This window comes from Xiphophorus maculatus, chromosome 4, assembly GCF_002775205.1.
Source record: "Xiphophorus maculatus strain JP 163 A chromosome 4, X_maculatus-5.0-male, whole genome shotgun sequence".
NCBI lineage: Eukaryota > Metazoa > Chordata > Actinopteri > Cyprinodontiformes > Poeciliidae > Xiphophorus > Xiphophorus maculatus.
In genome coordinates this window covers 9,841,687-9,855,865 of record NC_036446.1, presented here as the reverse complement: position 1 = coordinate 9,855,865, position 14,179 = coordinate 9,841,687, and the positions used below count along the sequence as shown (strand labels likewise).

Below are 14,179 nucleotides of genomic sequence, written 5' to 3'. Positions count from 1 at the left end.
TAGAAGATTACCCATTATAAACGTTTCCACAACTCTATTCTGTTGCTCACATTACACACAAGCAGAACATGTTTACTGATTAGGTGACTTGCAATGACAATTGTTTGCATTGAGTAACATATTTAAAAATCATGTGTTCATGTCCTTCCACTTCCCAGTTATTTTTTATTTTTTAACTTTGTGTTGCCAAAAAGTCAAAATAAAATACAATGAATTGTGTGGTTGTATGAGTAAGTAGCAACCGGTAAATGAATTTGTTTCCGTATTATGGAGGGGGAATACACAATTTTTAAAAAGCTAAAATATTTGGTGGGTAATTTTGAGGATAAAGAGGAAGAATATTTGTGTGTGATGGTATGATCGTGGGACCTAAATTTCAAGATGATTGGTTATTCTCTATCCCATAGTTTTACAAGTATTTTTTTCTCCTTTGAAAAGGAGAAAAGAGAAGAACTATTCTCATACATCTCAGGATAAATATTTTATTTAACATAAATGCAGATAAAAAGAAAATAAATGCAGAACACCACACAAGACCATATTTATTCATCATAGAGTGTTGTTGTTGTTGCTGTTTTTAACATCAGATGTCAATTAAATTGAACATTGACATGAGTCGTTTTACCGAGGAAGCGATCAGAAGCGCCGTGAAAATAATCGGATCCGCGCCTCTCTGGCTGCAGACACAGGGGGAATCTTCCCTCTTTCGTAGAAGAGTTGTGATATTAAAATGAAAGAAGGTGGGGCTTCTTCGCGTCCTTCCGACGCAGGTTCCCTCGGAAGATGAAGCAGCTGCTGGATGGTTGTCAGATCGCTGCGCACTCGGGATGGTCCGCTCACTCTGACCCAGCTCTCCTCAGACGCTGAAGATGTCGTATTCTCTGGGAGGTAGGATATGTTTTCCATGTAAGACTTTATCACGTGTCGGATTCTAAAGCATAAAAAGGAAACTATTCCAAATATCTTATCAGGCTCGTTTCCAAGTTCTTGAGTGTGAAAATGAGATTTAAAGCACAAAATTGACAAAAAATACATTTTGCAGGAGAGTTAATATTAGCTTCAGCATTTCTTTAAAATATTAAAAACAAGTACTTGTTTTTACTACAAAATTCATTTGTATTGCAAACTCTATATCTGTATTCTGAGTGTGTGAAATCAAATTCTTTGTGCACAAACCTTGTCAGTAATACTGACTCTGTGTCCAGTAGAAAATTGTGTTTGTATGGTTGAAACTGCTTAAGAAATAATTCTCTGTGGTTGTACAAGAATGTACAGGAACAGCGATGCTTTTTATTTGCAAAACCTGTACAATTACAACAAATAAGCAACCATTTCCACAACAGAACTGAACAAAACTATGATGGTTTTTATTATAATTTATAAAGCAGTACAACAGTAGTGAGCAACTGAGCCACCTCATGTCAAAGGTATTTGCAAAGATTGATGCTAAACTCCCAGAATTGTAATAAACAACTAGAATTGTCTCAAAAACTTTCAGGGGGATCTTTTCGGACTCTCATGCTGGATGAGCCATCCATAATAGAGTCAGGCATGAGTTCTGACTTATTCTCATCCTGATACAGCTTTTCCTTGAGGAATGATCCTGAGAGCAGAACAATGATCAGAGAGGAGTTCAGTCTTTTACGCCTGAGGCAGAATATGACTCAGAATTCGCAAGAAGCCATGGATTTTGATGTGGATGTCGAGGCTGAACAAATGGTGATATAGATGTTAACCCTCAAATCCTTTACCCGTTTTCCTTTTTGAAAATTCTTAATTTGTTTTCATGAGTACCAAATTGCGCTGTTGTCACATCAACTAGAGTCATACTCTTACCATGCCATGTAAATCTAATGTAGAACATATAAAATACTCTATAAAGTGCACAAAAATATTGGAGGATTCAATTTTATCACTTGTGCACAGCTGAATGGGATGCTGCCTTTTAAATATTGCATTTGTCACATACCTGTAATTCAGTCTTAATTTTATACCTTTTATGATCATTCAAATGAAAGCATGGTATTTGTTGTTAACTGGTTAAACTGGAGACATCATAAGCCTTTCTACTTTATGGAAATTCCTGGCTGTGTATGCAGATATATCAGGTTTACAAGTCATGGGAGGAGGAAAATCCTGGTGCGCTTCATAAACTCCTACATATTTTTTGTTGTCAGATAATCTAGAAACCTTTGTGTTTTGACTATATGTTTTTCTGCTTATCACTGAAGAAAAACATGTGAAGCAAAACACCAAAAACCAAACAAACAGGTGTACTTGTATTTGTACTAAAATGTACTATGAGCACTCTAGATGCACCACTAGAAACTAGGAGCCTTCAGAAGTATTTTTTTCAGGATTAATTTTATCCAGTTACTTAATCATTTATGATAAAAACAGCAAAACAAACTGAGATACTGAATATTCCAGTTGCTTTTTAAATATAAGCTAAATGTAAAATCAGTTTAATTATTTTTTAAAGTAACATTAACATGCTTAAATTCACATGAAGCTTTAGATAGTTTAGTTTCTCAAGGGTATGTTTCAAGTCTTCCTAAATGAAACGATTTCAAATTTGTACACCAATTGTATTATTTTATTATCATTCTAACAGCTAATTTAGATTCAAACTATGTTTTATTAGTGTGATTCATTGCTTCTCAGTGGATTCATCTCTTAATGGAGAGGAGCTTCCAGTTACTCTCTCTGATGGGGCTGCTGGGTCTGTACTGGGAGATTTAACGCTCTCTTGATGAATAGTGATCTCATCTCTATGGATGTTGATTGGTTTCATTTTCAAGAGCTTTTACAGTCTAATGCGATGATCTTTTTATAGGAGGAACACACCTCAGGTTACAGCAGCTTATAGTTAATCTTTTTGTCCTCATGGAGATGTATCTTAACTTTACTATTGACAGAGAAAACATTTTAGTATTTGTTGATCTCAGCATGCTTGCTGATGTGATTTTCACAAAAATCCAATTATGGAGGATGAGTCATCTTAATACAGCCCCACTGTGTGACATTAAATAACCGCAGCAGCTTATGTGGCTCCAATCTCTTTTAAGTCTAAAAAAGCAATTTACAATTACATGCTAATAGAGATGACTGTGAAAATGCAGAAAATAAAGTCAGGGATTGTGATGCAAAACACATCAATGCTATATTGGTCTTTCTTCTTAGTTTTTAGACGTTTTTTTTTATTTTGGCACCTCATGGATGACTCAACCATGATTTTGAAAATGTAAACTGAAACTCTACAAAAAATCAATAAATCAAAACAAAAAACAAGCGCAGATGTCTTGCTAGAGTGGCCAACTATATCATTTTAATTATTTCAACATTTCCTCTTTGATTTCATCAAGCACACAGATTGCAGATGAAACAAGATAATGGTTTTCAGCAGGATCCTCTTGCAATTCATCACACATGAATTCATCTTCATTTGTAGTCAAACTCTGGAGACGATTTCATTTGTCAGTCTATGATAATCCTAATGCTTGTGTTTCCTTTCCTGCAGCCTTAATTGTACAAACAACAGTTAGCGTTTTAGCATGACTGGATTTTCTGTGACATAAATAAGGACACAATATCAGTGAGAGTGCATGAATGCATTCTCACTTTTTAAGTTATTTTTTCTCTTTATAAGTGAGAATGCATTACTGCATTAGTTAATGTTCCTCTTTCTTCTTATTATTATTCAATATTCATACGTCATACCGCATTTAACTACTTCTGCCAACTTTAACCAATTGTGCAACCAATCATATCAAAATGTAGCTTCCTTCTACTTTTTCCCTATCTCTTATGCATTGTTCTGCATATTCTTCAGCAAGCATTCTGCAGATTTGCAGTCTCACGTCTGTTTCGCTAGGAACAGCAATTTTTCTAGTATAAGTATTATGTTTATTTATTAATTGGTGCCAAATAATGCTGTAATACTTTTAACTTGTTAAACCAAATAACTATTTAGCCTACTTTATCATGCCTATTTGTGACTTTTTGTTTTCTAGTCCACCTGCAAGTTGTGCTGGCTGTGGGTCTGGCTGTGTTCTGCTACTGTCTGGTTCTTGGCTGCATCCTTTGCTGTCGCAAACAGAAAAGCCTTTCCTCTGAAGACAAAGAAGCAGCTGTTCTGTCCCTTCAACCCACTGAGAGTGTGACTGTGACATTAAGTCACTCTCCGTGTACTCAGCCTGTCAAACAGCAGTATGAAGAGCTGGATGGTAATGTGTTGGAGTGCCCTTCTTCTAAAAGTAGCTCTTCTCCATCTGAAGATGATCTCAACACTCTCCCATTCAACAACAACCCTTCTAGAGCAGCTGAGCTGGCGCAGTCTTCCAGAGCTACTTTCCCAATGCGGCGCCTTAGTACTTCTGCTCTGCCCTGCTCTCCCAGTAAAGCTGCTAGTCATGGCAGGGCTTCCTTGCCCTCCCTCACCAAGCTCAGCTTTGTATCCAAATCCTGCCGGGTGATAGGCAGACGCAGAACTGTTAGTGGAGAAAGTTTTGCTCTCAGTGAGAGCAGTCGGCTTACAGCAGGTGCTCCCAGCATTAACAGCCAGCAGGGGGAGCTATGTCACCCTCAGTATGGCTCCAACTCCAACTCTGCCTCTTCCAAACCAGCTCCTCTTCTGCACTTCTCCATGCTCTTTAGCTCTAGCTCTGGCACCTTGGTGGTCAACATCCTGGGGCTTTCTGGGGACACTAGAAGACGCAGTGGGGTATTTGTTCGCGCCAGCCTCCCTCCACTTCACCCCTCGCTCCAGCAGACAGCCCCACGCCGGCGCAGCCTTTGCCCAGACCTCGTCAGCCAGAGCTTTGTGCTGCAGGTGGGCTCTGTGGAGGAGCTCTGCACCTGTACCCTGAGGCTGGCTGTCTACAGCAGGGACTTCTCTGGGCTGAGAGAGGCCACTCTGGGGGAAGTGGAGTTACCCTGTGAGGAGATTGAGTGGGAGCCTGACTCCAAGACTACCTACACCAAGCAGCTTATCCCAAGCAAAATCAAGCTGAAAAAGGTACATAGAAAAATAGCTTTAAAAAACTCTTAAATTTGTGTTAGAGACAGATACCAAAATTACAAGTTTCCTACATACTGTAAAAACACAAAATCTGAGTATTTTTTGTCTAATTTCTGGTGGAATCTTACTACACTGGACATAAGACAAAACTAACTTTCAAGTAACTTTTCAGCAAGAAATTAGCTTGTTTTAAGTCAGTAATTTCTTAATATGGATGAAAATAACTGCACTTGTTCCACTGGCAGATTATTTCACTTATAATATGGGAAAGATGTCATATTCCACAGGCAGATTATTTCAGTACTTTTTCATCAATATTGAGGAATTATTGTCTAAACAAGCTCCTATTTCTTTTTGAAAAGTTACTTATAAGTTAATATTGTCTTATTTTAAGTGTTTTAAGATGTTTGCACTAGAAACTACACAAAAAATACTAAGATTTTGTGTTTTTGCTGTAAAGTTTCTGAGTACTATACTGTTACAAAAAGTTGTTTTCTCTTGCAAAAGTGAAAAAAATTAAAAAGTACTTTGCTTATATATTGATTCTGTTACACAGAGCAGATACTGTTTTCATATCTCCTGAACTGTATGATTGCAAACATCAATATATTTTACTGTTTTTTTCTGATTGGACTTGTTTATTATTGAGAAGTGAAAGAAAAATATGCTACATTCAAGTTACTTGGGAAGTGGGAACATGGAGCTGGGTTTGATGTCAGATCTGAAGCAACAGCTTTCTTCAGAAATCGGAATTTCAACAAACAAAATTTTAAGTTTTATTTTCCTTAAACAAACACCACTTTTAATTTGTTCAGTTTATAGTTGCAGTTGCATGTAGTTGCATGTGTGTTTTGAAACATAAACACGTTTTTACTACATCTTACTACTGTTGATGCATGGAGTGGCCATACTGAAACACAAAATCCCCCTTACAAGTCGTAACTGGGGTAGTCAGAGTTGCTCCCACTTTCCCAGTGGGAAAAACAACTTTGGAGGACATTCCAGTTCATTTTCTGACAATTCAACAAAAAGATGCTGATGCCCTCACAAAAATAGACTGAATGCTGAAACGAAATTAGATACAGTTTAAAAAAGCTCTCGTTTTTTCCTTTTAACATATTTCTTTTCAACTAAATTGCACAATATAAATATCACATTATTGGAAATAATCTAACAAAATGATTTATAAAATGATTTATCATGGCCATTTTTTTTATACAATAAAAAGCTATAATTTTAACAGATGTATGAAAAATGTTTGTGAGCTGCTGTGTTTTTTGTTTGATTCTCGCTTTTGTTTACTTTGTGTTCCAGTGAATGCATCATGGATTCACTGAGAAAAAAAAAAGTCTTCCCAAGGTCTTTGCAAAGTCTTCTCAGCTGCTTTAATGGATAGGGAAAGTTTTCTCGCACCCTGTTAAATAACATATTTAATCTATGGTCACATCCAACATCTAATCAGCTATGCCATTAGCCAGTTTTCCATAGATGTTAGTCATGGGGATTTTGTTGATAGTGACTGCAGAACAAACAGGCCGAGTGAAACAAATTGGATGAGCGCCCACGCAGTGCTCTCTGTGACTCAGCTGCAACGCTGCCAAAAGGCATTAATAACAGCCTTTTGGTGGGGGGTGAACCTGAGGCTTCAATGGACTGTATTCACTCACGAGCGCCACTGTTCTTGTTGGGAAAACCCATTTCCTGTCCCCTTCCTCTTTATATAATGGCCAGTTATAGATTATTGATTCCATTCCACAGCATCATCTTCCACAGTCTCAGTAAGAGCAGCTGCTGAATGTAAACAGGTGGATGTGGACTGGCTATAGAAAAAGCACTGTTATTCTGCCTCCTGGAAAATAGAGAAAGAGTGATGTGTAATTTGGTCAAGGCTCTGTGGCTCCAGCTTTGATGTCTGCCCATTCTGAATATGAACTAATACATCACTTTTGTAATCATTGTAATGTAACCAGTGAGGTTACTGGCAATAATTCATCTACCATTTCTTGTTTTGACATTTTGTTGGAATAAAAGGTTTTGAGATTATAGGCATTTTGAGAGGCTAATCAATGATTGTTAATTTCCTGTGATTGTTTGCATACTCTCAGTTTTTAATGTGAGTGTCCAAAATACCCACAGCAAATGTCATGTTTATCTCAGTCAGCAGAGAAAACAATTAGCATTTTTAGCAAATTAAACAATCAGTTATTTATCTAAAAAAACCCCACCTGCTTTCATACAGGCAGATGTACTGTCCACATATAGTCACACTTTTAGTAAAACCACAGGTAGCTTTCAACACAGCTAATAGATTATTGGAATTTTAGACGATACATCATCACAATGCGTTGCATAATATGAATGCAAAAGTGACTTTTGAAACTTTGCATTTTATTTATATTTTCCATATTTATCTTACACTCTGGAAATTAAATTTCAATGCTCTGACTGCCTCCAAGAATGCAGATAACTGTTTATTTATCTGAAAGTAGGATATGCAGTCAAATTCATTTTCAAGCATCCCATGTGCTATAATGGATCTTCAGGAGTAAAATGTTTGCATACTATTGCCTGCATTTATTTTTGGGTCACTGCTCCACTATTTCAGTGACAGCTATGTAAATGCTGTAACATGTATGTCAGAGTTTTCCAAATAGTTATCTCATGAATAAGTTGTTAGTCTCTGTGACGGAGGAGCCGTCACGAGCTGGGACTTAGAGTCCGTGTCAGATATGCGCGCACACCCGCCGACAAACACGTACACAATCACTAACTTACTTTTGTTGCAGCTTAAACTGGGGCGGTTCATCGTGGGTGCACACGCGGTGTTCCTGCTTCAGTTAAACATTCATTCTAACCTGTTTTCAGCATTAAACGTTTTCCCGGTTCTGTTTTCAAGTAGGGTGTTTCCGGATTGTGGCGTGCCGGGAGGGAGTCACCTGAGGTGGTGATGTCATCAGAGCGCACTGGGTGTTGTCTATTAAACCGAGTATTGTATTTTGTTTACAAGTTTATTTTATTTATTTATTTTTCTCTTATTATTATTATTATTATTATTATTATTATTATTATTATTATTATTATTATTATTATTATTATTATTATTATTATTATTATTATTATTATTATTATTATCTTGTATACTTTAAGAGTTGATTTGAGTTACAAGTAATTACTTAGTATTTTTGCTTGTTTGGATTGTCTGTGGGCGGAGCCTGTGGCTTTAAAAGCAGGGCTCTGCTCCACAGGAGGGCAGTCTGTGGTTAGACTCCTGAAGAAGTCACGCTGGAGGTGATGGACTGTTGCAGTGAAGGTACTGATGATTATTCGATTTCTAACCTGCTCTGGATGTCCTTCGTGTGTGGTCTGTACCTACCATCTTTGCCATCTTTCTTAATAAATTCCTCTAAAACAATCTCCGACTTGGACCAGTCATTATGTTTGACTAAATCATAATAGAACCCCGTCACAGTCTCTCTGCTCTAAGCTGAAACTGGGTGTGGTGGACCATTCTGTTCTTGGAGAAACCGGTTTCAGTCAGTTCAGAGGGACCACTACTCCTTATCTTTAAATTTTTATTTTATGACCGATCCCCACCCCGCTTTCAATAAAACCAGGCTGATGCAGGGAGGCAAGTTGGAGTTGTTATGAGGCACTGCCATAACTCTCCGATTTACATTCACAGTGAAAAGTAAGCATGCCTGTGCTGAGTTAAAACTGTTGCTTAAAAAGTTGTTGTTCATTTGAGTGACATTATCTGAGGTGAAATGATAGTGACAGCGGCAGTGAGCTGAAAAACACTTGTTGAATAAAATCTCCAAGCAGACAAGCAGTTCCTGTTGAGCATAAGCTCATTCATCTGACAGCAGAAAGTGACTCACTGGACTTTTCACAGTTCAAGCTGATCAGAGTTGACATAAAATCAGATGGAAATTATAGTGAGAAGTACACATCAGTTGTTGATTTTATCTAAAGTGACTAAGAACATAAACATCTATTATTTTTGATGGATAGTCAAATGAAAACAAGAAAAATGAAAAAATGATGGCTATTAGCTTTAAGTGGCTCACAATTTCATGTAGCTATGCTTAGAATGGGAAGATTTTATTATTTATGACTTGAATCAGATATTACTTATCATTTATATATTTTCTGTTGTCAAAAGAATATAAAGTGCACATTTGTAGAGAAAAAAAAAATTACTTCCTCCCACGAGAGTCATGACATTTTTGTTCTTTTAACCTGTAGATCTTCCCTATTACTTGTCCTCAGAGTTTCAGTTCTCAGGAGACTCTGGGATGCAGGAAGAGCTCAATCTGCGTGCCACGGACTTTGGGCCAACTGTTCATCTTGCTGCAGTACCAGACCCTGGCTCAGCGAATCAAAGTGATGGTTCGAAAGGCTGAAAATTTGGTCAAACTGACACGAATCCCAGGAACTCCAGGTGAAGATCCAATTCACATCTAAACAAGAAAATGCATGTGTCGGGACACTTTAACTGTGTAAATATCCAAATGCTTAGTTACTTTGTAAGGAAGGTTAATGAGAGAAGTAAAATAAAACAAATTTTGACTTGTTTAGTTTAATGAACATACCAGATCTGACCTTTTTGTATAATATCTAACAGCTTCCACAAAGTCCATTGAAAACATAATCGATAGACCTTTTAGCTTGATAACAACAAGCTCATAATTATGCATGCTCTTGACAAATCTGGATTTAAAATTATTTTCATTCACCCAAAAAGTTTGTTTCTCATAGAAAATGTGACATAGGTCTTTCAAAAGATAAAACAATGCAGTATAAATTTGAAAAATGGTATTTTAGTGATTTAACTTTGATAATGAGCTTCAAATTTGTGAGGTTGGAAGGCTTCAACATAATCTTTTCTCCCACTAATGTTTCTTTGTCAGTTTCAAGTTACTGACATTAATTCCAGTCACAAGGAACATTCACTTTAGAGCTAAATCTGCCTGCATCCCTTTAGTCCGCTATAAGTTTAAAGTTGGGTTCATTCCCTTAATTGGTAAGGCTAATATTAACAATAAAATTTGTCAGAATGTGTGTTGGTCTCCTGCTTAGTCCAGCTGCAGATAGGCAGACCAGTTTCTTGTTAGGCGTATGGCATAATTACATCAGAAACTGATCAGCCCAGAAGTCATTTCCCCTCCTGTCTATACCATATCTTGCTGCATCTGATTTTCTGCTGGTTAGGATTGGAGGAAGCAGGAAAATCTGTACAAAGAAAAAAGGTTTCAAAACATATGGACTAGAGACATGGTGTTTTTCTATTATAGTGAATTTAATTAGGCTTCTTAAATGGATTATCAACAGTGATTATATATTCCAGGTGATGTTGGAGATATGCAAAAGCGGGAGCTACGAGGAAATAAACAAGTTTGTTTAGATTATGCGAGTGTAGCAACGGAAGATTTCTGTAAATAAACATTCGCTGCAAATAATAAGATAAATAATTGCATTTGATTACTGTAGAAGAAAACTATAGATAGAAACAATGCAATCTAATTTATCTATTTACATTGAAAACAATATTAAAACAGTTTGTCTACCCGATAAGATGCACTCTTTTGTTTTATAGTATATAAGCAATGCAAGGCTCACAAAAAACTAACAATTTTCTTAAATCAACTCAGGAAAAGTATATCTGAAACTATAAGCACATAAAATAATTCAAGTAAAAATAATTTAAGACCCATTAGAGACTGTTGAAACACTAACAAACTTTGTACCAGGCACTTCCATATGCAACTGAATAAAAGATAAAATGTTTTCTCAGTCGTCACATGGAAATGGTGACCCAATCAGAAGTAATTTTTTGTGATAAGTGCACAGAGGAGGAGATATACTCAATTTTGAGTTCCATTTGGAGGAACTAGCTTTTAGCTAGATCATATAATCCAGCTAGTCACCTCAAACTGGCAGGTGAAAATAAAATATTTAACTTAAAGGTCAAATTAAAGAGGTGTGTGTCACTAGCAAGCAAAAAAATTGCCTTTTTTTTAACAGATCACTATGTTGTCATCAACTTACATCAGGATGGTAAAATAATTGACACAAAGGAGACCAAAGTGGCCAGTGGACCAAACCCCATCTGGAATGCTCCCTTCCTGTTTGACCTTCCACCTGGTGACATCACCCAGCTGCCACTGGCTCTCGAATTCATCGTGATGCAGGTTTGAATTTTAGACAAATGAAACGTGTGCTTTAAAATTACACTTTATCGATGAAAGCTGTGACACTCCATCCAGTAACTGAATCTGGATTCATTGTTACAGGGTCGTCTCTACACTAAGAACAGTATTCTGGGGCGCGTACTGATTGGCGGCAATGCTTCAGATGTAGGACAGGAGCACTGGAGGGAAATCTGCGGTCCAGGACAAACGGAAACCACCCGCTGGCACGCCATCCAGTCAGATGCAGTGTAGGACTAACTTTATGTAAAATGTAGATGGAGTAGGATCACATTTATCTATGGGACTATAGAAGCTGAAACACTGATCACACTTGGGTGGTAGGAATGATGTGTAACAACTTTGTCTAATATAGCAGTCATCTCACCCCATCACTTTACTTCACTGTGATTAATACTGTAGCATTGTAACAACTTGGATGTACTGTGAAACTTATACTAATGTTGTAGAACTATTTATTTTGTGCCAAGAATCTACAGATTTCAAAGCTTGCTGGATAAAAAGGCTAACATGCATGTGTGTATTTTATATCTTTGACAGTGTGTGATTTCTTTCTTTCACCTGTAACTGTACTAATGCCCCTCTTTCACACTCGTATATCTATTATTCTGTACAGAGCTGTTCAAATTTCATTGATATGGTTGGGATGCCTGCAAATTCTTCATCATTTTATTCTTTATCTGGGGAAAATAAATAAATAAATAAATAAATAAAATTCCACTTTATTTGGATTTCTTAGCACACAAAGTTAGAACTGCCAAGTTGCAGACAATTCTTTTAATCTTAAAGATAAATGTTGCTTGCAGTAACACTTGAATAGGTCCACTTCATAATAAAGTAGAGCAGCTCTAAGATCCCCAGGACATCAATAACCATTCAAACTTGGTTACATTGTGGCAAATTTGGAAAACCTTATTACATGAGAACAAATGTTAGGATTTTCATTGCACAGCTTATCAGCAACATGCTGGTCAGGAGGATTTCTGTGCAGACTACTATTCTGCACAATGATTTTAATCTGTCAGAGGACACTGCATATGAGAAGGAATAACGAACTACCAGTATGTCATCTCAGAAGATGTGTGCATTTAGGAAACTTTTATTCTCCATAATCTGGAGGGATCATCCACATTTTGATTATTTTTTTAATGGGATTGAAAGAAACCTCATACTGTTAGGGTCCTAAAAGGTTTTGATAATGGGAATAATTAAAGATAGATTATTACACATCACATAGAGATCTCTACTCTGCAAGTATCTACAGGTTAAATATTTTACATTGAAGAAAGGCTCACTGAAAGCCAAAATGTCTATCATTGATTGGATTTGTTTCTTAAATATGAACAGCAAAAAAAAAAAAATTACAACAAACATAAAATAGTAAATTCCCTCAAACAGAAAACACAAGTTGGTCCCAGATTGCTTATTGCAAAGATTTTTTAAAAAATCTTAAGGAAGGACATATTTTTATATGTCAGTACTGCAGTGGGCCAACAGGTGTCAGCAGAACCACCTCTATCCATTTGGAGATGCATTGGAATAGAGATGATGCTCGGTTCTTTTTAATGAAATCCTTTATCTCAAAGTTTGTGACCAAATGACAGCTGTTGAAAAACTTAGGAAATAACTTGGATTTACACTATGTAACAGATTATTGCTAAAGAGGTCAACTTGAAAGCAGTGAACATTTTCTCTAAATATACTTTCTGCATGTCAAGAAGTGCTCAAACATCCTGTTATTATCTAGGCTGGTATGGTGGTGTTTAATTTTGTATTTTGACAAGTTGAAATTAAATAAATATAATTTACAAGAAAGCAAAAGTAACAAGTCACTAATTTATTGTCATTTCATGTAAACTCATTGTCCACTTTATTAGGTACACCTCGCTAATACTCGGTTGGACCCTTTACTGCCTTCAGAATTGCCTTCATTATTTCTGCCAGAGATTTAACAAGGAGTCAGAAACATGTCTTAGAAAGTTTATATTTACATGACAGTATCATACAGTTGCTGCAGATTTGTGTGCTGCACATCCATGATGTACATGTCCTGTTACATTACATCCTTGTATCTGTGTCTTCAAATCTCCATATCCAATTAAGTTACTTCATTTATCCCAAAGGGAAATTAAATGTTGTCATAACTCATATCATCCAAGTAGATTTAAAACTTAGGTGTTTATGGTGATGCTATGAGGAGAAAGGATCTTGGGTAGCAGTCAGTATTGCAACAAATCTGATAAGCCTCTGACTGAAGAATATGACAGTCTCGTGACTGCTATCAACTCAATATTTGGTCAGCTGAGATAAAATTCCACAGTAACATGTTCTGGATGACACTGTAAGTTATTGGCAAACACTGCTAATCCATCTCATTTGCCTTTGGGATGCTCATCAGCTGTTCTTTGTTGTATAAACAATGCATTATTGCCACGGGTACACATTTTACATCCACAACCAGAGGAAACATTGTCCAAACATTCAATGCTTCAACCAAAAGAAACTAAGAGATCAAGTGTACAAAAGTAAACAATCAGAACTTACTTAAAAGAGCTACTCCATGAGTGGTGCAATTTAATTTAATAACTGACGAAACCATACTTAGTTATATTAAACATGTTCTTGCTAATGAGAACCTCCCTATCCATGGATCATTACACAAAATTGCTGTGGTCTTGGCATGAGGCTGTAAAGCATTTGATACTAGCATTCCTCCCTATTTTTGACTCCTCAGATGTTCCCACTCTCCTGTGGGAGACAAACTAAATGAGATGTTGCTAATGCCTCTGCAGTCTTTTGTCTGTGTGGCCCTGCAGTGGTGCTGCTGCTACAATCATTTCAGATCACTCCATCATTTTCTCTGAGGATGAACTTTAAAGTTTCTCACTGAAAACATCAAAGAAAGAACAAGAAAGTTTTCTTATTAAAAATGTCACGTTGCACATCCCTT

At 36.6% G+C, this 14,179-nt stretch overlaps 1 protein-coding gene across 1 annotated transcript; it reads left to right on the top strand.

Moving 5' to 3' along the window:
• The first annotated feature begins 762 nt into the window (after positions 1-762).
• Positions 763-13,035, top strand: LOC106700015 (synaptotagmin-4-like). Its single transcript, XM_014473331.2, has 5 exons — positions 763-888; positions 4,014-5,017; positions 9,290-9,461; positions 11,045-11,211; positions 11,314-13,035. Exons 1-5 carry the CDS (start codon positions 870-872, stop codon positions 11,461-11,463), a joined length of 1,512 nt encoding a protein of 503 aa, XP_014328817.1. The 5' UTR covers positions 763-869; the 3' UTR covers positions 11,464-13,035.
• Positions 13,036-14,179: the final 1,144 nt, after the last annotated feature.

What these genes read in the sequence shown, in the direction of transcription:
- LOC106700015 (XM_014473331.2), top strand. An exon ending in ACGAATCCCAGGAACTCCAG is followed by an intron (nt 9,462 to 11,044) that starts GTGAAGATCCAA and finishes TTTTTTTAACAG; the next exon opens with ATCACTATGTTGTCATCAAC. An exon ending in TCGAATTCATCGTGATGCAG is followed by an intron (nt 11,212 to 11,313) that starts GTTTGAATTTTA and finishes TCATTGTTACAG; the next exon opens with GGTCGTCTCTACACTAAGAA.